This window comes from Podarcis erhardii, assembly GCF_964252035.2.
Source record: "Podarcis erhardii genome assembly, chromosome: 3".
Lineage (NCBI taxonomy): Eukaryota > Metazoa > Chordata > Lepidosauria > Squamata > Lacertidae > Podarcis > Podarcis erhardii.
Window position 1 is genome coordinate 66,870,840 of NC_138507.1, and position 23,862 is coordinate 66,894,701.

At 41.0% G+C, this 23,862-nt stretch overlaps 1 protein-coding gene and 1 long non-coding RNA gene across 8 annotated transcripts in view; one reads left to right on the top strand and one right to left on the bottom strand.

Moving 5' to 3' along the window:
* The window catches only part of PLEKHG1 (pleckstrin homology and RhoGEF domain containing G1), a 109,241-nt gene that overhangs the window by 53,446 nt on the left and 31,933 nt on the right, over positions 1-23,862 (top strand). For 4 of the 7 annotated variants that reach the window (XM_081854303.1, XM_081854301.1, XM_081854304.1 and 1 more), the window contains 2 exons: positions 11,618-12,156; positions 23,697-23,797. In XM_081854303.1, the coding sequence (XP_081710429.1) occupies positions 11,618-12,156; positions 23,697-23,797 (640 nt within the window). Of the gene's footprint in view, positions 1-6,221; positions 6,336-6,768; positions 6,873-8,116; positions 8,138-11,617; positions 12,157-23,696; positions 23,798-23,862 lie in introns of those variants that run through there. The other 3 variants (XM_081854302.1, XM_081854306.1, XM_081854300.1) reach the window with 3 other exon arrangements.
* Positions 1-23,862, bottom strand: part of LOC309337678 — a 200,759-nt gene that overhangs the window by 40,725 nt on the left and 136,172 nt on the right. The gene's annotated exons all lie outside the window — the stretch shown is intronic.

Consider the following 23,862-nt stretch of genomic DNA (forward strand, 5'->3'; position numbering starts at 1 on the left):
TCAGCTTTCCTATCCTGTATTAGCCAACCAGATGCCCGTGGAAAACCCACAAGAAAGACAGAAAGTGCTATAGCAGTCAATCCCAGTGTTCCCTATAGCATATACCTAGATTATTCTTTCTCTTGCTAGCTTTTGCTCCCCGCTGATGTGAAATATGCTGATATTAGTTATATGGGCAAAGGATAAACTGGAGAGCTAGATTTCTCCAAATCATTCCAAAAAATGTGACGTCTTCATTTTTAGCAGATCAAAAAATCATAGCACAGAGTACGCCACCTACAAATACCTAGGCTTACCTTACTTTATTTCAAACCTTAGAAAAATAGTATCCTAATATATAAATAATATATTTTACCTGATCAATTAATAAAGCATTGTAAATAACTTATAAACATATATATTATCCAGGAACTTGTCATTCCCAAACATTGTTTGTTGAGACCCATGTTCTAGAAATTTAATTGTCCAATTTTTCTGTTTCCTAAGATACATAAGTTCCAGCAATGTTACCATATTCCAAATCATTTCATATCTGTGTAGGATTAGGAAAATCTTTACCCTCTGATTATATGCTCTCGTTCTAAGATTTCCTTCTTTCCATATGCTCATCCATCACCTGTGTTAGGACTACCTGGAGGAGCATTTGTAATGTGAGTGGAAGGAGGGTGTATTCTACAAAAACATAACAAGTCAACATCTTTCCAAATCTTCTCTCAGGGAGTGGGGAATACTTTGGAAATGGAGTTTACCTAAGTGCTAGTGGGTCGAAAAGCTTGTAAGGTAAGGAATTAGGCTGGAGGCAAGGCCTCAAGCCCAGCTGTTAATTAAAAGTGCAAACTAATCCAAAGGAGTCAACCAGTTTTGGTTGTCATTGGTAACTGGGTGTCAGGGAACTGCCATCGGAGAGTCAGGTGGTGGAAGGGCTCAAGGAGGGTAGGAGAGCCTCGGATGCTGAGGAAGGAACCAGCAGGGGGAGAGAGAGAGTTCCCACAGAAACTCAGTCGGAGGGATGGCTCCAAGATACTTCCAGTGAGAACAGCGGAGAGGTTTCAGGACCTCCGCTGGGGACGCCTACTCCGTGTAGGAAACTGTCACACAGAGAATCCAGAAGGAGAGTTTCCGTTAAGGAACTCTTATGTTGGCGTAAATTCCGGAAACGCCCACTGACGGATTCTGCCAGCGATTGAGGTAGCCATGCACCCATGGCTCCGCGGACTGGGAGAGTTTAGAAACTGATTGCATGAGTTGAGAGCTCAACCATTTACGCACAAGCAGCCCCCTTAACCCATAACACTGGGCATTACTGGTGGTTGCCACAAACCCTTCACATCCTTTTATTATTCCAAAATGTGCTGAGAAGGGGATTCAGGGAAGGAGTTAGTTTCACTTCATCTGGGTTTTGCTTTGTTTTGAGACAATTCGTGATCCTTCACCTCAAGTCAGAATTGGTTTAGTATTTATCACCATTTTCTGAAAATTCTCAGGGGTGGAAGTTAGCTGTTGAATGCAAGATTCTCCCCCACTTTTGTTCATATGCCTGCAATACACCCCTGTAGTCATGAATGCCAACTGCACATGTGTTGTACCTTTGCTTTCTAGCTGGAAAGTTGATGCTCAGTTTAACACATACAAACTTATACAGTGGTACCTCGGGTTACATACGCTTCAGGTTACAGATGCTTCGGGTTGTAGACTCCGCTAACCCAGAAATAGTACCCCAGGTTAAGAACTTTGCTTCAGGATGAGAACAGAAATCGTGCTCCGGCGGCGCAGCAGCGGCGCGAGGCCCCATTAGCTAAAGTGGTACTTCAGGTTAAGAGCAGTTTCAGGTTAAGAGCGGACCTCGAGAACAAATTAAGTTCTTAACCTGAGGTACCACTGTATTATGAAGTTCGCCAGTATTGCTGCTTAGAAGTAGCAAGGGTCAATCTTGGTGCTTCCAAATGTCTTTAAAGCATTGCACAAGGTGAGTGACTGAGTAGCCAAGAGAGTTCTGTCTACCCTGCCCAGCATGAATAGAACATCCCACACCACCCTTTGAATACACTCTGATGCAAGGATAACTTGTGGGAAGGAAGACATGTCTCTGTGTTGTGAATTCAGGGGCAGACTAAAGCTGGACTTGAACTGTCATAAAGTTGTGGAGTAATCTTCTTTGGAAGAGGCTAAGTCAGTTGCTTTGTCTTCATGTACAGTTATCTCTGAAGTGCAGTTAATTGAATGGGAAAGTAAGAACAGCAAAGTCTAGGTGACTGGCCATTTAACTGTTTAGCTCATGGATAGGCAAACTAAGGCCCAGGGGCTGCATCCGGCCCAATCGCCTTCTAAATCCAGCCCATGGACGGCAATCAGCATGTTTTTACATGAGCAGAATGTGTGCTTTTATTTAAAATGCATCTCTGGGTTATTTGTGGGGCATAGGAATTCGTTCATCCCCCCCCCCAAAAAAAATTATAGTCCAGCCCCCCACAAGGTCTGAGGGACAGTGGGCTGGCCATCTGCTGAAAAAGTTTGCTGACCCCTGGTTTAGCTGTTGAAGAGACAAGCTAGTCTTTGGTACAAATTTTAAAATTTAAATCAAAAAGCTTATCTCTTCAGCTACAGAAGTGATAGCTGTGCAGACTTCAAAGAATAGTAGGGTAATAAATGGAACCCAGTGATGGTGGTTTGGGGAAACTGAATTCCACAGAAGGAAGCTTTTGAGCAAGGGGTGAGTGAGGAAGTCTATTGCAGGAAGTCTGGAGGGAGCCCTTCCTCTCTTGCTGTAAGTTGCAGAGGAGGAAAAATCCATTTTGATGAACAGAACCATAATCTAGAGTTTACAAAAATAACAAAAGCATTGTGTAAATAAACCTTTCTAGCATTTCTGTGTTATGATCCTGAGAAAGAAAATGAGGTGACTGACAAACAACAAACTGGAAATAGATCTTATTGGTGGGAATATATTGCACTCCTAGAATTAGCAGTGATGTTGTCAGTCTACTACTAGAAGGATAATGTATTTGCCTCCATAGTGCTTTGGAATATAGTGGAAACATTGCAGATCACAACTGGAATCATTTTGGCTGTAAGGTTGGGTGGGTGGGGGTTTTCAAACAGTGTTCTGTCAAGCATCTTATTAAACTTTTAAAAGTAAGAAAGAAAGCATTTTCCGCAAACTGGAATCAATGTATATACAATGTGTATACAAAACTTGGGTTTTTAGCATATCAGCAAGATAAAAGCTTTTGTTTTATATAGAAATCTCTGCAGTATAATGTACAGGTTTAAATAATCATTGCACTGCATTGCAGAGGGTTATTAATACATTGCCCTGCACTTTGGGGAAGAAGTCAGAATGTCCTCTAGAAGATCCTGAGTTGACTGCAGTTCATTTATGGTTTGTTAAGATTCCTGAAGTAGGAAACTTAATGCTTGCAAATCATTAAATTGAGACCACAATATCCCCCTCGGTCATTTATAGTTGATTTGCATTTAGGAAATGTATATGTTTTTGAAAGCATGATTAATTTTTATGGCAAAGGGGCACTCAGAACCATACATTTCTGAACATTTCAAACAGCTTTTTAAAATAACAACAACAACAACAATAATAATAATAGAGACTTGCAGCAATAAACAAAATTGATATCCCATTTGGACAAAATAATATTCTCTTTATGGGGTATCCTTTTATAAATGTCCACATCTTCCATTTCTTGCTCTGGCAATTCTATGAATTTTCAGAGGTCGTTACATTGGATAGTAGTAAAGGTAACTTTACTGTAGATTAAAAAGAAAACTTTATTTCGATGTTGCAATAAACCATGTCTATGTGGGAATTCCACATGCTGCCAGTTAAGCTTTTAATGTAAAAACAAAACTACATGAACCGATACTCAGTGTGCTAAACCTCTGGTCCACAGTGTACCACATGGTAATGGAGATCAGCATAGTGACAGAGTTGCTTGCAGGGTTTAGACCTGCTGAATGAGCACACCTGAGCCCTGACACATACCTTGTAGAAAGATGTCCACAGAACAGTTTGAGACAACGTCCCTTACGTGACCATTGTGCATTGTTTGAAATGTAGTTTTTCAATTTCTCTGATTCATATCTTGTATCAGCTTGAGAGTTTTTAAGGTCAATCGCCTAAACCTGAAGTGATGTCATCAGTCATGAGGCTCTATCAGGATCAGGCATGAATTGGCAGGCTCAGACAGGTGAGGCGGATGAAGGAGAATTGGGGAGGGGTGTTGTAGAAACTGGGGTTGGATGATGGAAGTTATCTTGCTGCTGTGGAACAGGAAGCAAGGAATGCTAGCTCTCCCCTATGTCCTTCAGACAGAGAGGAGAGCCTCATAGGAGACTAAAGAAGGCCCCAGTCAGCTGCTGGTGGGTGGGGGGAATAAAGTAGAAGGCAGCAAAGGTGGATGCAGCCTTGTCACCAAGGGCTGATATAGCTAAGGCAAGATAATAGGGTTTTTAATTTACAAACCAGTATGACATACTCACATTCTCTCAGTACTTAAGGCATAGACAATATGTATGTAGTGCTGTTTGAGTATGCACTTTTGCTTGAAAAACATTAAAAAAACAACAAAAAACATTGCTGGGTCAGACCAAGGTCGAGCATATTATGAAATCTATATGTGATAGTTGGTTTTGTGGGATGGGTTTTAATATATAGGAGAGGCTATGTGCAGGTAAAATACTTATATTTACAGTAGAAACAGTCTTAGGCATGTGCCTGAGCTGGAGCAAGCAGAGGGCATGTCTGCCCTCATTGCTGGTCAAAGGAAGGAAGGGGGGAACATGAAATACTTCTTTGTTTCTTCCCACTCCAGAGAGGAGGGGAAATGACTTCATAAAGAGCCCTCTGCCAATTATATTTCTATGGTCTGAGTCTCTGCCTATCCGCAATACACCTCTGTGGTTGTTAGTTCCAAAACTTACTAACTAGCAAGAATATGCATTGTTGGATTTGACTGCTATCTCCCATAGGTGTACAGTGGTACCTCAGGTTAAGTACTTAATTCATTCTGGAGGTCCGTTCTTAACCTGAAACTGTTCTTAACCTGAAGACCACTTTAGCTAATGGGGCCTCCCGCTGCTGCCGCACCACTGCTGCGTGATTTCTGTTCTCATCCTGAAGCAAAGTTCTTAACCCGAGGTACTATTTCTGGGTTAGCAGAGTCTGTAACCTGAAGCGTCTGTAACCTGAGGTACCACTGTACCAGAAACTATACAACCCATGATGGTTTGATGAGATCGTTGGAGACCTTTTACATTCAAGATGTGTGCTCCATCTGTATGTGGTGCAATTATTAGACAGACTAAAATTTGTGAAATTGTGGCCTGGTAGTTTTGATATTACTAACATTTTAGAAGTACCTGATCCAGGTATAACGGGAAGTGCAGAACTGGACTGGACATAATAAGTGCCCTGATACCGTTACTGATACCATTACCTGGCATTGGTGTTATTTTGTTGTATGGCTGCATATTATAGTTTGAATTGTTTTTTTAAAAAAACAAAACACTAAAAATATTTATAGCGTTTTCTGTTCATATTTTTATATTCTTTAAAAATGTAAATGCTTCATCGGGTATATGTGTATGCAAACTCCTCTCTGTCCTATATTTAAAAATTTTTTAAGCAAGAATGCATCCTTTTAATTTAAAGAAAATCTTTGATTTCTATTTTTTGCAGTGGTGGGGGAGGGCAGATAAAAAGTTAAAGGCCAAAATATTGCTGTTAAATTTTCAGGGCAGCATCAGCCATTTTTAATATGCCAAAACTGTCTTCACATGTTGGTGCAATTCAGGGGTATCAATTTACCTATTTCTATACTTTTAAAACTATTATTCTCCTGCACTAACAGGACATTTATGATTTTATCTGTCCCAGCTCATATTTTCTTTGCATTTTTCTCAGTGTTGTATATAGAGTTAATCACTAGTTGAAGGAAAGCACTCAGAATGTTGGGAGCTGCTCCCCTCCCCCACCTAAAGAGACTAGTTAGTGGCATGTTGCTCAGTGAAGTGTGCATTTAAAGTTACCCACAGTGGTGTCTATTGTCCTGTTCCTGAATTGAATGATGTCATGTTTCATTTAAGGCTCTTAGCGATGCCGACGACTGCATTTGGTGTGGGCAATGAGAAAGTTGTGAATCAGGTTCCTGTGGAGCCTTTTGTGCATTAGGGTTTCGATAGCCGAAAGCTGACTCAGGCAGTATTTCTACCAAAGGAGCTGAATAGGCTAGCGAGACCATCTCATTTTACCTTAGTGCCGGAGCGAGGTGATTTGGGGGAACTGCCGGAGTTGGAGAAAGCATTTATCTTCTATTACACAGGTAGGTTGCAAGTTGTGCAAGGGAGCGTAAGGGAGAGAGAGGGGAGCTTGCCCGTTCACTGCGTGAGGAGCATTGAAGACATTCCACAGTGGTGAGATACCGTCGCAGAGGACTTTCTTTTGGAACAGTGCTTGGGGACTCAAACATGTTGTATGCTATGACAGACGACTGTGTGATAGAGCCAGGTAGCTTATTTGAGCTTGGGAAACAAAAGGCAAACTGGTGGGCGAGTTTGTAGTTTCCTATGGGCATTTGGGGGCATTTGAAAGGAGCCCATCACTGGCTGCAGGTTTTGCAATTCTTGAATGGGTTGTTGAATATTTGTGTAGTGTGCTGAATTTGCTTTGTATGCTGTAATGAATACAGTTTTAGTGGCCCTGTTAGAAGACTGTTGAAGATGATTGTGGTTTGTTTGTTTTTTATTACATTGCAGCTAAACTGCCCTTGCTGCCTATGCAAAGTGGCGTTTGATGTCATCTATGTTCAGGACAGAGTGCCGTATCTGTGTGGGAAGTTTCTGTGACAGTAACAGCACCTGTGAGTGTGTGCGCACTGTAAGGTGGTCAAGCTCTGGAGCATGTCGTCCTTACCTTTCAAATAAAATTTGATTACAACTTTTTACAAGCAACCTTTTTTACTCTTGTGTTGTGCAGCAGCATGACCTTAATTGCTTAAAAGCTCCCTAATTAAATTATTAAGAATGGAAATAGCTCAGATTAACATTTGATTTCATGTGGAATGAATGATAATTATTTAGTGGTGTAATGCTGATTATGTGGATAATAATTTTAAAATTAAGTGTTTCAGGGAGGCAACAGCATGAATCGTGTGCTTTAATGTGGGATGCAGATGTTCGCATGTAGTTTCAGCAATTAGTATAAGGAATGCAAATGGGTGTGAAGTCTCAAATGTGGCCCTGTTAGATTTATCAAGCTACATTATTTTGACCTTTGAAATTGTCAGAAATAAGAGCACTTTCAGCAATTGCTGTAAGCATAACCAAAGAAAGCATCAGCATCTCCTAAAATGCATAATGAATGGCGAAAACCTGAATATGGCATGCTTGATATCAAAACCTCATGTAAGTTAATATTAGACTATTAACCATGGGAAACTTATTTTTTCATATTTGATCTTGCAACATACAGTTTCTAGTACTAAAGTTACCTGTGAGTGCATTTCCCAGCCTGATATTGTATCACTGTCTCTCTAGTTCACTCTGTGCATTTGTTTGTGTTTAAAGTCTCTTGTTGGCCTATCAGCGGTATGTGCCTTCACAGGCAGTAGGCCAGACAGGGTGGGGAGCTTAACTACATTTGTGGAAAGGTATGGGCAAGAAAGGGATCATGTTGCTGAAACACATTTATCTGTGAGTGTTGATAAACATGCAATTAGCCCTCTTTCCATTGCTTAGCTTGCACAAACCAAACCATAGCCCTGTCAGTTGTAGATCTATGAAAGCATATAGAGTTGGCATTCTTCTCCCTGCCCCAGTGCACAATAAAAGGGTGAAAATGGATTTAATGTTTGATAAAAACCTGTTGCCCAAAATGCTGTCGTCTTGTTACCCACCACCACTCCAGTATAATTTTGCCAGATTTACCCCAATACTTCCTTGCCTCTACAACTGGCAGCCAGTGTTATGGAGCAGGGTGGCAGAATTTGGGGAAATGAAATGTTAAGCCTAACCAAATCTTATAAAGTAGGACACTTTGCTTGACACAAACATCCATTTTCTGCAGCAACCACATGTCAAGCACCTTGGGTATTTCCACTTCCACTGAAGTATGCTTTCTGCAGAGGTACTGTATATACTGTATATACTGTATATACCATAGGATTACAGTGTTTAAAGGTCAAAACAAAATAAAAAAATTCCTTCCAGTAGCACCTTAAAGACCAACTGAGTTAGTTCTAGGTATGAGCTTTCGTGTGCATGCACACTTCTTCAGATACACCTTCAGATACAGTGTTCTTCAGATACAGTGTTCTTCAGATACAGTGTTTAAAGGGATCTCATAGGTCATAAAATGCAGCATCCTGTTCTTTTGGTCCAATGTTTATTAGAATTCTAGATCTCCTTAAAGACCCACATATATTTATAATTGTAACTTTACTCTTTGTAACAAGTGTTGCCTCTATGCATTACCATTCAGCAGCAGACCTGGATATCCACCTGAACTAAAAATTTCAGTGTCACTTACTGCTTTCCTTGGGCCAGGTCTCTCTCCCCTACTTAAAGGCCTCTAAGACAGGACAAAGGAAAAGGATAATTGCAGTATACAGAAGGCCCCAGGCTAAATCCTTAGCATCTCCAGTTAAATGGTTGGGTTGCAGGTGATGGACTTCTGCCTGTGGCGTTGGAAAGATGCTGCCAATCACAACACTGAGCTACTTGACTAAATGGTCTGGCCTGGCATAAGCAAGTTTCCTTTACCTTATCCAGCCCCCTGCAATGCAGGAATCTCAACTGAATCATGCATGGCCAATAGCCATCCAGCCTCTGCTTAAAAACTCCAAGGAAGGAGAGTCATCACCTCTCATTGGAGTCTGTTCAACTGTTGAACATCTCTTACTGTCAGAAAGTTCTTCCTGGTGTTTAGTCGGAATCTCATTTCTTGTAACTTGAATCCATTGGTTCAGGACCTACCCTTTAGAGCTTGCTCCATCCTCTATGTGACAGCACTTTCGATATTTAAAGATGGCTATCAAATTTTCTCCCAGTCTCCTCTTTTCCAGGCTAAACATACCCTATTCCCTCAGCTGTTCCTCATAAGGCTTGGTTTCCAACCTCTTTATCCTCTTGATTGCCGTGCTCTGCACACATTCCAGCTTGTCAATATCCTTAAATTGTGGTGCCCAGAACTGGACACAATACTCCAGGTATGGTCTGACCAAGGCAAAATAGAGTGGTACTATTGCTTCCCTTGATTGAGACACTATATTTCTGTTGTTGCAGCCTAGAATAGCTTTCTCCCACTGCTGCATTACACTGGTGACACATATTAAGCTTTTGGTCTACTAAGACCCCTAGATCCTGCTCACATGTACTACTGGCAAGCCGTGTGTCCCCCATTATATTTGTGCAGCCTAAGTGTAGAACCTTACATTTGTCCTTATTGAAATTCATTTTGTTAGTTTTGACCCAATTCTCCAATCTGTTAGGGTCATCTTTAATGCAGCATTGGTTACCCCTCCCAGTTTGGTGTCATCTGCAAGTTCGATGAACATCTCCTCAATACCTGTTAGTCTTAAATTTTTCAGACACAGCTTTGTAATATTCAAATCCCATGAATTTGACTGCAGAGCTTTCATGCTCTTAAACCAGTGATAGGGGACCTGTGACTATCCAGATGTTGCTATATAGTACACCTTCCACCATCCTTGACCATTCGCCATGCTAGCTGATGAGAGCTGGAGTCCAGCAACATCTGCTGGTCTCAGGTTCTCCATTCCTGTCCTAAACCCTGGGTCAAGGTCCTCTAACTTGAAGGTTTTTAAGAGCAGAGCGCATTACAACTTAATTAAAGCTAAGTGGTTGTAAAAAACGATCAAGATCTTACATTGCACAATATCTTCCTTTTTGCTTGTATTGCCTTAAATGTGGCCCCTCCTGAGGATTCTTTGCTTCTTTTTCTATAGTTTATATTACTGAACTGTGCGGTGTTGACAAAGTAAACATGACTTACTAGTTCATTCAGGTTATCTGTAAGTGAGACAGCGTATCAGTGAAACAGGAAGAAGGACTACAAAGTGACTGAAAGAAACAGGAACTCTTTCTGCCTCAGCTAAGGCAGCTAATCAGGTGTCCTTTGTCACAGATTTTAAGTTATACATCTTTGTGATAAATTAACGGAAGAGTTATTCCCAGTTATCTTATTTATCCAGGTTTCAAGCCAGTCTAAATCTGCAGTGTATTTTTATTCTGGTTTTAGGGGTGTTTTTGATGCTGATAACACACATACATATTTCTTTATCAGAAACCAAGGAAAATTACTCCTTTTTCAATGAAGCTGCATATACTAATTTTTGTAATAATTTTAGTTGCTAATCACAAAAAACATTATATTTGTATTATTTCTTGGGCAGAGAGAGAGAGAGAGCGCTGTGCCAGAGTGTGATGGTGAGGCTTAATGGAGCATCATAGCCACAGCTTCACTGCTAGTACCAGCTAGGGCAGAGTGTGGAGAACAGAGACTGCTCTGCTGTTCCAGCTCCCGTCTAGTGCACCAAAGGGACTCAGGTCAATTCTGTTGCTTGATGGCATATGGGCAGATCCTGTGCTGGCTCATCCCTTCTCTGAAAACACTTCATTTCGGTGGTAGTGTCATCCCAATTCCTCCAAACCCACTCCAGCATGGTGGATCAGGGTTTTTGCTTACTCGGTTGCAGTAAAAAATGAGAAAGTGTTGTCCACACCTTAAAGTCTTCACAAATTTATTATTTAAGTACATATCTTCTTCTTCTTCTCCCTCCCCTTTTAAATTAAAGTATGAAAACCTAATGAATTTGTAATGTCGCTGTGAACAGGCTAAGCAATTACTTACATATGTAAAATAGAAGATATGTTCAGTAAATAGTATGCCAAGAGATCTCCAGCTGTCTAATTTGAGTGTTCCTTCTCCCAACGAGAGGGGTGGAATATAATCTCATCCCCGTATATAAAGATAAAACTTAAATCTGAAAGCTCTCCTGTCCACATACAGTATCAAGAAGGAAAGAGAGAGGAAAAGAGTACAGTGGAAAACATACACAGAAATTTTACAAACCAGTTTACAATCGTTACTAGCCCACCAAATGTTTCACTAGCTTATTTGCCAACTTATTGAAGCTTCCCTTACCTGTAAGGCAGTGGTGTCCAAACTTTTTTCAAAGAGGGCCAGATTTGATAAAATGAAGAGCCCTGAGGGCCAACCAAAGTTGTTAGTTGTTAACCTTTTTTTAGGATTGAAGTTGTTGAGCTTAAACTGCCACAGGGGCCGGATTAAACCCACTGGTGGGCCGCATTCGGCCTGTGAAACGGAATTTGGACGTGCCTGCTGTAAGGTATGCTTTCTCAGTACAAATAATCAGTCAAATGGCTGTTTATATAGGCCTGAAGGAATTGTCTAGGGAGAGACTCTAGGGAAGCTGGTTTATTATAGTAAATTGGGACTATGAGTGATGATTTCAAATAGCTGTCAAAGGTAAGCAGGTTGGACGTCTCCCTTTTTGGGGAGGAGACTCAATGATAATGACGCTTTATTTAACAAAGGCATTGTTTCTTTTTCCTCCCCTTAAAGATGGCTACCATTTGCCTCTTGCCGTGCTGCCTCCTGTGATGGTAGGCACGACCCCCAAGACAACAGGGGAGAGCCTGCACAGAGAAGACGGACACTTCCACTACTGTGGGATTAAGACCATGGAACTGTCAGACAGTGACCGTCCTGTCAGCTTCAGTTCCACCTCATCTTCTGCATCCTCCAGGGATAGCCACTGCTCCTTTGGCAGCAGAACAACGCTCGTTTCAAACAGTCACCTGGGCTTATTCAACCAGGATAAGGAAGCAGGGGCCATAAAGCTAGAGCTGAGCCCGGCCCAGCGATTTTCCAGCAAGGAGCTGAGAAAAAACAACCCTCCAAAGGAGCAGACCTCTGACGGAAGTCTTGGGAGAAGGCCAAGTATGCCACGGAGAGCTGAATCTAAGGAAAGTAGCAGAAACTGTGTCATGTCCTTGATCGCTGAGCCTCCAAGCCCAAAGCTCCTGTACGTTGACAGAGTGGTCCAAGAAATCCTGGAGACAGAGAGGACGTATGTGCAGGATTTAAAAAGTATTATGAAGGTAAGTGGATCACTCTTAAACCCTAATGGGATGGACAATGTGCAAAATAAATCCTCTTGCAAACAATACCAAGAGCATGTGGCTTTATTGCAAGTCTTGCACTGAATTGGTATGTTGTGGTGGGCAGCTCAGTCAGCTTTCTGTGGGTGAATAAATGCTCTTGTCAGTTATGATATTGGGGCAGCAGCATAATTCTATTTGTAGAGGTGTCTTCCTGGACAGGCAATATGAATTGCTGGTAGTAGCTCCTGTAGCAGGATTTTACAAAATCATTCATTGTTTGCTAGATATTTTCTAGCATTGACTGTACCATGTTTTCAAACTCTCTTGAATAGTTTTGCCCTCAACCCATTTCTCTTTGTCATCAGGGTTTATAAACTGCTCCTGTTCCAATGTTCATAGAATCTCTCACGAATCTCTACAGATTCTCTAAAATGGTACTTGGTATTCAGAGCTGTTTTCTTCTACCATTACCCCCAGCAAAGATGCTGGGATGGGCACACATACCATGTTTTCCTCATTATGTGGAGCTAGTGAAAGGTGCACCTACTTTTAGGTGCAGCAGTAGCCCTCCAGCCTCAAGGAAATTGTAAACCTTGAGTGGCCAAGGGAGATGGAACTCCACCAGTGACTGGAAACTTCCTGCCTCTGCTGAGTATTAATACCACACGTATCATATCCAGTTCTCTCTATGATCAAACAAATGTGGAATTTGAATGTTCTTTTTCGTATAATGTGGAATTATTGAATGTGTGACCAGCTCTTCCAAATGTTCCTCTATCCATGCTCCTAGGTGAACTATTTTTTATTTATTGCTTTGTCAGTTATGATTCTTTGGCCTCCTGTCCAGTGCAGACACAAATCATAGAGACAAACACGTAATCTGGAAATCTTATAATGTGTAGCTTCAGGCAATTCTCTCTGTTAAGTACATCACTAATCCGGAAAAGAAAATACTAGTCTGATGATGACACAAAAAAGCAGACAGCAAGGCAAAAAAGATTATCAAGGTTTGATATACAAAGGCATGTTTTCTTTTAAAAAAATTAATCCTCAGAAACAAGTCTTTTCCTGCACAGTTGCATTAGGTTCTTTAACTTCTGGTTTATAGTAAAAACCATCTATATGGAAGGCATTTTAAAGGTTCTTAAACAAGAATGAAATAAAACTGCTAAAGCAAGCAATTCTTATGTCCAACATACTCGTCCTGCATAGATCTGAATAGCATTTAGAAATATCAATACAGCTGCTAACCCAGTTTTCAAATCTTCTTATTTTCACAATAAAAACAGTGTTTACTAACTTATGGAGCATAAAATAACTGCCAGTTTTTCAGTTGGAAACATGAGCACATGTTAAGAGATAACATTGGTGACCTCCAGTGCTGGATATTGGAGAATTTCTTTTTTTAAAATAATGCTATATTTGGTTTAAGCTGCAGTCTTACATTTCCTTCCCGAGTAGCCTTGGGAAGGGGTACAATGCTTCTCTGCCAGTGGAGAGGGAGGCTCACAGGCACTACTATTGCTGGAAGACGCAGCTTTATCCAAATTATGGGAAATTCTGCTGGTTTTGATGCCCTTCTGGCAGTGTTGCAGCATGCAGGAGACAAAACATCCTGCAGCAGTTCATCAAGGCTTAGGGCAGCTTAGACATGTTTGAATTACAGGGGGTCTGTATGCTTCAGGGCTCACAATTTGGCTTTGCTCTCTCCTTCCCACTTTAACCTTTAAGTCCCCCTTCTGTCTCTTTTTAAACAGTGGAGAGGCTGCAAAAGGAAAGAGGCACATGAAGCTTGAATGGGTGACCTGTGTCCTAAACGATATCACCAATTCCTCCCGCAATTTTAGTGCTTCCTGCTAAGATTAATTTATGTGATGGTAGATGCATTTCTTGCTAGCTGTCTACTCAGTAGTGACTCTCAATTCACTCTAAAACTATATTTTCTTGAGATTCTAATGGAAGGTAGGAACATATTTGGCATAAAGGAAGAGTCATAATTTTAGACCTGGTTTATTACAGATTTCCATGGGAATTAAATACACCTTTTGGTGGTATCCCTTTTCTGCCCCTTCTTATTTTTGAGGAGTAGTTAAGAACTGGAGTAGCAATAAGCATGCTCAGATAGAGACTGAGAAGAACATAGTGTCTCAGGTTTTTGTACATGTGCTGAGATTTTTGAAACGTTCCTCAGTTACTGATGCTGAAGACACCACGTGGCTTTTAAAAGGCCATGTCTGAAAAAACATTGCACTGACTGTTCTTTCTTTCTAGCTGTTAGCTGAGCCCCTGCTGAGGAGTTGTAGTAAATGTGGCATGTGGGTAGTGCCTTACATGGTTGCCAGTATTAATGGCAGCTTCACTACACAATTCCTCTTGTCTTGGGGCTTCTTTCCCTCTGACTTCCTAAAAGAGTACAACTCTGCTCCCTTTTTTTTGTATGCTGCCTCATATTTGGGGTCAATTATCATTCTTAGGAATTTACTTTGTCCATGCAGCATGCTTTATCCCAGAAAGTAGTCTCTAGAGCAAGCAAAAATGCAGGGCATTGTCTGCCCTGTGGCAATCGGCTTTACTTTGTCAGAAGCAGCTAAAATGTTAGAGGCTTTACCTTCGCTTTGGCCTCCTGGGAAGGCAGTCGTGAACATGCTTAGCAGTATGACAAGTGGTATAATCATCTAGTAGCTAATTAGAAGTAAGATGGCATTCTCTGTGGTGTGATTAAAGTATTTCATATCACCTGGAAAAGGAAGGACTGCTATTGTGGCCACGGAATCCTGTCTCCCAGCTCACATTTTCTCTTTGAACGTATACGCAGCTTGAAAGACTAGGTGCACACTTGAATAATTATGCCCTTCGAAGCCACAGGCCCATTACAACATATGCAGAGGTAGGCATTACTGTTTTTCGAGGGCAGTTGAGCCTTAAAAAATATTTGCTGACAAGGTTGTATGAAATCTGTAGGACAGAGAAGCAAACACAGATTGATAGGTATATCCTCTAGCACTGCTAGGCTCAGGTGTTTCATTTGCCCTGTGCTCCATGAATTGTGTGGTGTTGTTTTTAAGACAGCTTAGAAAAATTAAGACGAACCCCATTCATTCTTAACCGAGATTTTGAACTGTTTCAAAACCTGGTTTCAAAATTTGGTGAGCTCATGGCTTGGGGTGGCTAATCTTAGAAGCTGCTGGCAGCTCCCTTTGTTCCTAACCATCCTGGCTGGGGCTGATGGGAGCTGGATCCCAGCAATGTTTGGGAGAGCCCCAGGTTAGCAATTTCTAACATAGCCCTATTCAAGCATTAAAGGGGTGCTGTAATGAGGGAGAATGTACTCATTGGCCCCTGAGACACTCTGAGGTGTCTCTGCCACCCAACCAAGCCACCTTCCACATGTTAGAGGGTGAGGGTCTTCAGCAAGGACCCTGCTATACTCATGGGGTACTCCTTTCTCATGCAGGGCTTTAAATACTGTAGGCTCTCCACAGGACACCCTCTGCAATGCAGAGTAGCAGTGACTGAATGGGGCATAACCTGCTAGTGCAGGAGTGAGGAAACACCAGCCTGTCAGTCAACCTTGGCCTACCAAGTGATGTCAGCCAATGGGCAGGAGAACAGGGTTTAATCCTGCATTGGCTGTATGCGCTTGAAGTGTTAGTGATGATTAACATTGATGAGCATATGATTCTTAGACATCATTACAAGTTGTGTTCCAATGAAATGTTACTGCTCAGTCTTCTTCTGTAGCTGTGATTAGGTTGGTGTGAATAGGTTGCTAGTCTGGGCGGAGGATGAGCTTGGAGTATTGCTCCAGGACAAGCACCACTGGGAAGGAGATGGCTGCATCATTCCAGATCTTCGGTGTTTTTCTGATTCTGCCTCGGTTGGCAGAAACTCAGCAAAACTGGATCTTTCTCTCTCTCTCTCTCTCTCTCTCTCTCTCTCTCTCTCTCACACACACACACACACACACACACACACACACCGGATGTACACCAATAGTCAAAAGTAACTATGCCAGTTTCTTAATCCTGACCATTGAAGAATATTTCAAAGTTGCCTGTAATAGCTCAGAGCTGATTTCAACAGCTGGGTGGGATGCCACAACACAAATTGGTACGTAATTCTTCAGTAATATAAATGAATGCTCTACAGATCCTCCCTTAATCTTTTTTTATATACCTTCCGAGTAGAAAAGACAGTTTGCTGGCACTCCTAACTGCATTGAGCTATAGAATTGCCCCAGAAGATTAACACTATTGTACTGGCTGCTCTTGTTAGCAATGAATGGATCACTCCACCAAACGGTCGGTTGGCTGACTAGCAAGCACTATTGTGTATGCAAATCAAAATAGATAAAAAGGGTGAGAGTTAATCTGTTTCAGCTTTTGGAAATCTCTGGTTCTTTTATTAGGAAGGAAGGGAAGAGAATGTTAAATGCAATATACAGGACAACTGGTTAGCCGCCGCCCCCACCCCCCACCCCGAAATTATTCCTGTAACAAAACTAAATGACACTGCTGCTTTAGAGAAACATAAATAAACAGAGTGTAAGTTTGGTGGCACTAGTGTTCTAATTATTTTATCTTATTGTAAGCAGGTTGCTGCTTGTATAATTGTCAACTAGCCATTTTGCACAACTGTTTTCTTCTTGATAAGCCTGTTCAGGATGTCCCTAGAAGGGTCTAGAATACATCATGGAGACCTGCTTATGAATTACCATTGCAAAATACAAAATCTGACTTCCAACATGTATTGCTCTTGGTTAGTGTAGCTCCCCAGCTTGCCATGGACTGAGGTTCACCCACAGTAGGATACCTTGGCAGAAATAATTTCCAAAGAGTATCCCCGTGGGTTAAATTAAAGAGATCTTTTCCTTTTTTCCACACATAATTCCTGAGGTATCTGACATTGTTATGGTTATGTTTTGAACCTTTCAAGTGGATACGGAAATCTGGACTGGGTCAAGAAGCATGGTTTTTCTTCTCTGTAGGAAGTAATCTATGGTTTAATAGATTTTATAGATGGGATAGCATAGTTTTGCAACATGCAGAGCTATATTTCTTGTTAGAGTAACATGAAATAATGAGGCCAATGACAAATGTGACATTAAGGGTTGCTGTGTATTCTAGATGAATTTGTTTTGTGGATTCCCATCACCTCTTTAAATTTACTAAATCAAGTAGGTGGAAGCGATTCAGTACTGTTCTGTTTTTTTATGATTGGAAGGGTCATTAATACAGTCGTACCTCGTTTTGCGACTGGGATCCATTCCGGAGCTCCAGCCGCTAGCCGAAGAGGACGCAGGGCAAAGCGCCGTGTCTGCGCACAGTATTCTAGGTGTGGTCTGACCAAGGCAGAATAAAGTGTTACTATTACTTCCCTTGACCTGGAAACTATACATCTATTGATGCTGCCTGGAATATCATTAAGTAGCTTTTGTTTGCTGCTTCAACACACTGTTGATGCATTTTAAACTTGTGGTCAAATAAGACCCCTAGATCCTTTTCACATGTACAGTGGATCCATCCCAAAGCCCGTCCATAACGTGAAAAGCCCACAACTCAAAGCGCCACGTCTGCGCAGGTGTGTGGTGCAATTTGGTGCTTCTGCGCATGCGCGAATGGCGAAACCTGGAAGTAACCCGTTCCAATACTTCTGGGTTGCTGTGGGACGCGAGACAAAAACACGCAACCTGAAGCAGACGCAACATGAGGTATGAGTGTACTACTGACAAGCCAGATGTCCCCCATCTTATATTTGTGCAGCTGGTTCTTCCTGCCTATGTGTAGAAACTTACATTTGTCCCTATTGAAATTCAATTTGTTAGTTTGGTTATTTCAAGTGTATTTGATTTGAACCTGATTAAGCTGTCCTGATCATGGCTATTGATTTATATTGGTGTGACTGCACAGCCGTTTCAAAAATATCTGTAGTGATAAGCGTTATTTTAAGGTTTTTTTCTAGCAAAACTAGCCTAGGATAACACTTTATTAGCAAGTATGTGTTGCTTCAGTTCTCTGCCTCCTGACATTAGCATCTCACAAGGAAATGGTCTGTTTTTGCTCTTATAACATGCTTTATTTAAATTTGAAACTTTGAAATGCTGAGGAAAGAGGCTAGCTGTATAGAAATAAAGCCTGATCTTTTAATCTATAGTCTTCCAAAAATGCTTAAACAAGCCCATTCTTGGACTATTTTATATATACATAAATATTGAAAAACAAAGAATTGTTTTTGTTTCCATGTCTGAGAAAGTGATCAAAATTGCCCATCTATTGCCTCTTGCTAAACCTGTTTCTAAATTCAGGTAAGCACTGCTTATATAGCAAGTGATAAATGTGTTAATAATCTAGTTAATTCCCATATTCTGTTTCTGTGGCTGAAGTGTCTTTGTTGATACAGCTTTGTTGATGTGCGAGACACAGTAATCTTTTAACAGGCTTTCTTCTCAGTGCTATGAACAGTAAAGGATCTGATGTCCTCAGTATTACATGGCTGAGAAAATAGCATGGGAAAGCCACAGTCCTTTTCTCACATTGATTCTTTTTCTGTATGCCTCATATTATGCTTCCTCACAGTGTATGCCCAAAACTTTCCTACATCTGGGGCTTAAACCTATGAACTCAGACATCCCCATGTTTATCATGCTGCTTCGGCTATAGAACAGAGGTCCCTAACCTTTTGATGCCCAGGGAACATATTTGACAATCTAAGAAACTAAGGAATACCCATTTCAAAACTAGTGGTGCTAAGACACTCCCCCTCACACACAGAAAAAAGGGCAAAACACCTATGCTTCCCCCCCCCAAACATTTCTCCTTTTTCTTCTCCAGAAACAGCAGTGAATGTTTTGCTGTAATTTCAGGGAGACAATAAGACTTGGCTCTGATAGCTTTAATAAAGATTCATAGACCATTTCATTATGACGGTTGCCAGCAATGCGATTAGGGAGTTTCCAGCCTTTTTATTATGGCTTCATATGCTTGCAGCTGCTGTGACATTGTTTGCCGCTGTAGTTTTGTTTGACCTTAAAGGGTCAAAGAATTCTTAAACAGAAAAGACACCAGAATCTTTGTTGCATAGCTTTGATCATTTTCCTTCAGAGACTCACTGAGAGATCAAGTTTATTTCTAAATGACATTTCTGTTTCCAGGTTGAGTTTGCAGAGCTATTGAGTGACCAGACATAACATGATGCAATGATGCATCTCTGGGGACTGAGTTGTTGTTGTTTTGGTTCCATCTGCTGTATTACACTTCATGATCATGAGAAAGTTGACTTGTTCCTTCTCTTGTCACACTCTTATCACAACCCTCACAACCTACTGCCTGCTAAGAGTTTTCCAACAACTTTTTTTTCAGCCCCTGCCAGCTGAAAAAGTGGTTATGTCTTGTAGACCCTTCCATGCACATTGCTCACCACCTCTGCATTATATACTCCTTAAGTGCTTTTGCTTGGATGGAATTTGTCCATGAACTCTGATGAACCGTTTGCTTACTTGGATAGAGAATGGAGAGGGGTGGGTGGGTAGAAGCTAGCTTACTGTACGAAGGTAACATTTACATTAAATTCTCTGCCTTTTGCCTCTGCCCTGGACCTGCCTACCACTTACATATGGCCCTCAGCAAGTTGTCCAGAAGGGAATGTCATCATCAAACCTTTATTGGCATCACATACAAACATTCAAAATAAATAGGCCAGTGCGATCTTGTCACCATTTCAACAGTACAGTCATTTGCCAAAGGGAAGAAGAGGCGAGCAATCTATTTCACCATTGTGGATCTCCAGCAAGGGCAGGACCCTGTAGCGTACTTCGGCGACAGAAAATCAAATAGAGGAACTTAGCTACTGTCTTGGTGAGCTTGTGGTCTCTCCCCTGTAATAAGAAGCGTATAACCTCTGTCTCTGGTTTCCATGTTGGAATACATACGGTAGATGGTCTAAAAATTGTTGATGGAGATCTTCATACATTTTACATTTAAGGGCCATGTGAGCTAGAGTTTCTACCAGGTGGGCATCACATGGGCAGATCCTATTTCCTTCTGCCATACCTGCAAACCTACCCCAAAGGAGGTTACAAGGATTAGAATTTAACCTAGCCAGCGAAAAAGCCCAGAAGGGACTATGGCCCTTGGGCTAAATAAGTTTTCCCAGCCAATAGGGTATAAGTTGCATCTCTCTGCAAAGCACACAGATGTGTGGACCTGTGCACAGGTGTACTATTCAATCCTGTTCCCCAGACGTACCTGAAAGATGCACAGGGAACCCTTCTAATCAGCTGTTTGGTAGAGAAACATCCAGAGGGCCTCACGAGTAGCTCTGTATCATGTGAGGTGAACTGCAGACTGAGGAAAGGGGATATTGAAGTTCTGTTAGAAGAAATAACACACTCTCCTTTAACCCTGTTGATGCAGGTTTTTTTTTATCCATTTCCTGCGTAGTGTTTATTGTGCAATGTAAAGCTTTTATAATTCTCTGAAGATTATTTTGTAGTGTTATACGGTGACATTATCTTGTGGCTAACCAGATGCCAGAAGTCTGGGGGGCAGGAATCAGAATTTACGTAGACTAATTCAGTAGAATCATAGAATCATAGAATCATAGAGTTGGAAGAGACCACAAGGGCCATCGAGTCCAACCCCCTGCCAAGCAGAAAACACCATCAGAGCACTCCTGACATATGGTTGTCAAGCCTCTGCTTAAAGACCTCCAAAGAAGGAGACTCCACCACACTCCTTGGCAGCAAATTCCACTGTCGAACAGCTCTTACTGTCAGGAAGTTCTTCCTAATGTTTAGGTGGAATCTTTTTTCTTGTAGTTTGGAACCATTGCTCCGTGTCCACTTCTCTGGAGCAGCAGAAAACAACCTTTCTCCCTCCTCTATGTGACATCCTTTTATATGTTTGAACATGGCTATCATATCACCCCTTAACCTCCTCTTCTCCAGTATTTTCACCTGCAAATACTTGTCCAAAACTATTGATGGTTGTGCCAAATATCCAACAGATAACTTGACTAGCCTGCTTATAAAGCAATCATCAGGTACTTCGGCAATACAGATATTATGTATTACAATATATTGTGTGTTTCATTATGTATCATTGCAATATTGGCATCTGTATTCTCATGATATTTTAGTGTGGTTTAGTCAAAGTAGTGCCCTCCCACTATTGTTGGACTCTAACTCACATTAGCATTCACCAGCATCGCCAAGGGACAGAAATAATAGGAAAACATCACTTGGATGAGCCGCATTAGCTACCTCCGATTTTGTTCTTTTTCACATCAAATAACATTTGCTCTTACAAAAGCAAATTATGAACCACTTTAAAGTAGTAGGGTTTCTATATAAGTTTTTGTCCCTTTTTAAAAGCTGGTTGCTGTGGGTCTGTAGTTGTTGTTAGGGCAGGCTCAGTTTGTTACATCTCATTCTATTGAACGTAAATATGTGTTAGAAATTACAACTGGGAATGAGCTTTTCCTGTTTTGTACTCATTTTTTCCACCCTTTTGACCCAGGTTGCAGAGTGTGTGTGTGTGTGGAGCAATCCTTTCTGCTTCATGAAGCCTCTTAAGTCTCTGCTCCAAGGGAGACTGTGAGTGAAAACAAAAGGTCACACACAGTTTTGGGAAGCCCCCGGGACATTGTTATAATGACTTAATGCACAAACATATTTTAAGAGAACAGATTTAATGATGAGGTCATAAGTTAATGGAGGCTGGGTGGAAAGGAATGTAGAGGTGTAGATCATGTATGCCAGAATGTTTAATGTCATGGAGCTTCCTTGTTGTAAAGCCCCCGGTGTGTAGATATAAAATTGCATTTTGGTTAGGTGATGCTCTTTGGTGCTGGAAGTCAAAACCTGCATATATGTGGACAGAACTAATTAAGAACTCATGTTCATCTTTATGTGCTGTTCTTCGTGCTACAATATTTTGTTTTGCTTGTTTGTTTAAACGATCAAATTATTTAGAAAAGTAAACCTATTGTGAACATGCCCAGTGATTTTTCTCAAATAAGTTTTCCCTTTGTTTTTATCTGATTCTCTCATGTGGGTTTTGGAATTCAGTTACTATATAACAAGATCCTCATGGTGTGGCTGACATTTCCCAGAATCCCTTGAATTCGGTGCTATGGAATGTTGTGTTGCCATTGGTAAAATGCCACCACACGTTGTCTAAACCCTCAGGCTCAGGATCATGTCAGGGTTTTGTTAACATGGTTCCAGCTGTTCTCACTCTTAGTCTATTGTTTTCCTTTCTCCTGCAGAGTTTCTTTATAAATGTTATGGAAGCACACTAGGCCTTTTGTTGTTGTGTTAAATAGTAGTTTTAATGCTAGTTCACACAGGTATTTGATTATCATAATATCAGGACGACTTCAAGTTCTAACACCAATGAGAGAGCTTTGGCACTCAAAGTCTCCCGAAGCAGTATTTTTCAATGGACTCAGTTTCCACACTAAAACCGCACTACCACCATAGATTTAAAACAATATGATGCCACTTTAAACAAGCATGGCTTCCCCCAAATAATTATGGGAGCTGTAGTTGGGTATGGGTCCTAAGAGCAGTTAGGAGACCCTTATTCCTCTCTTAGAGCTGTCATTCCCAGAGCTCCTCGTGAAGAGGGACTGATTGTTAAACCCAGTGCTTCTTTCTGGGGGGACACAGGGGTATGCATACCCCTAAACATTTTGTGAATCTAAGTTTGGTCTCATTGAGGAGCAGTATTTCATTATGAGTAGGAAAATGAGAGTACCCCTAAACATTTTTTTAGAAAAAAAGCATTGGTTAAACCACTCTTGGTACTGCAGTTCTGGAAGGGCCTGTCTGGTAACCTGCAAATCACTGTTTTAAAGTAAATCTTCCCCAATTAGTTTATAGCTCTCTTGCTTGTGTGACCTAAAATGTAATCTCCACAACTAAATGGCATGCAGATGAATCTTCTCTGCAATATGTTCCCGAGCACATGCAGTTTCTCATTAGTATACCAGGTGGGGGCTGCAGAAGAAGAGAGACCTTTTTCTTTATAAACTGGGAACCAGGACGTTTATATTGCATTGTGTTTGAGAGTTTTGAAAGTGCTTTTTCAATAGCTCTGAAATATGGTAATACTTTTCCAGGTCTCCTCTTATCTGTATGAAGTCCATGTGCTTTAGTGATGATACTTTATGTTGTTTTTAAAAGAAACCCTGCTTAATATAGGAAGATGTCATTGACCTTATTGAGTAATTAATGGAGATAATTAAGCTGTCACTGTGGGTGAAATCTGAATACGTTGCAGCTTGAAAAACATTCACAGTCTGAGCAGCAAAGCATTCAGTCTTTGGGTTTATTCCTTTGGTATTGGTGAACAGATAAGTATTGTTATTTTCCATAATGGAAGGACTGTTCAGTGTGGCGCTACTGAAGGGATTAGTGTAATATAAAGTGAAATTGATCTGGAGCAGACTCCTCTTCCACAATTAAAGATAGTTCCATTTACCGAGGAAGAAAAGAGCAGACATGTTTAAGACAACTCTTTTCATTTATTTCATAGGATTACCTTGATTGTATCACTGACCAATCCAAGCTCTCTTTGGGGATGGAGGAGCGATCAGCTTTGTTTGGAAACATAAAAGATATCTACCATTTCAACAGGTGAGTAAATATTCGACTTAAATGAAAAAATATATGGAGACCACAAATCAAAGCTTTTGTTCATT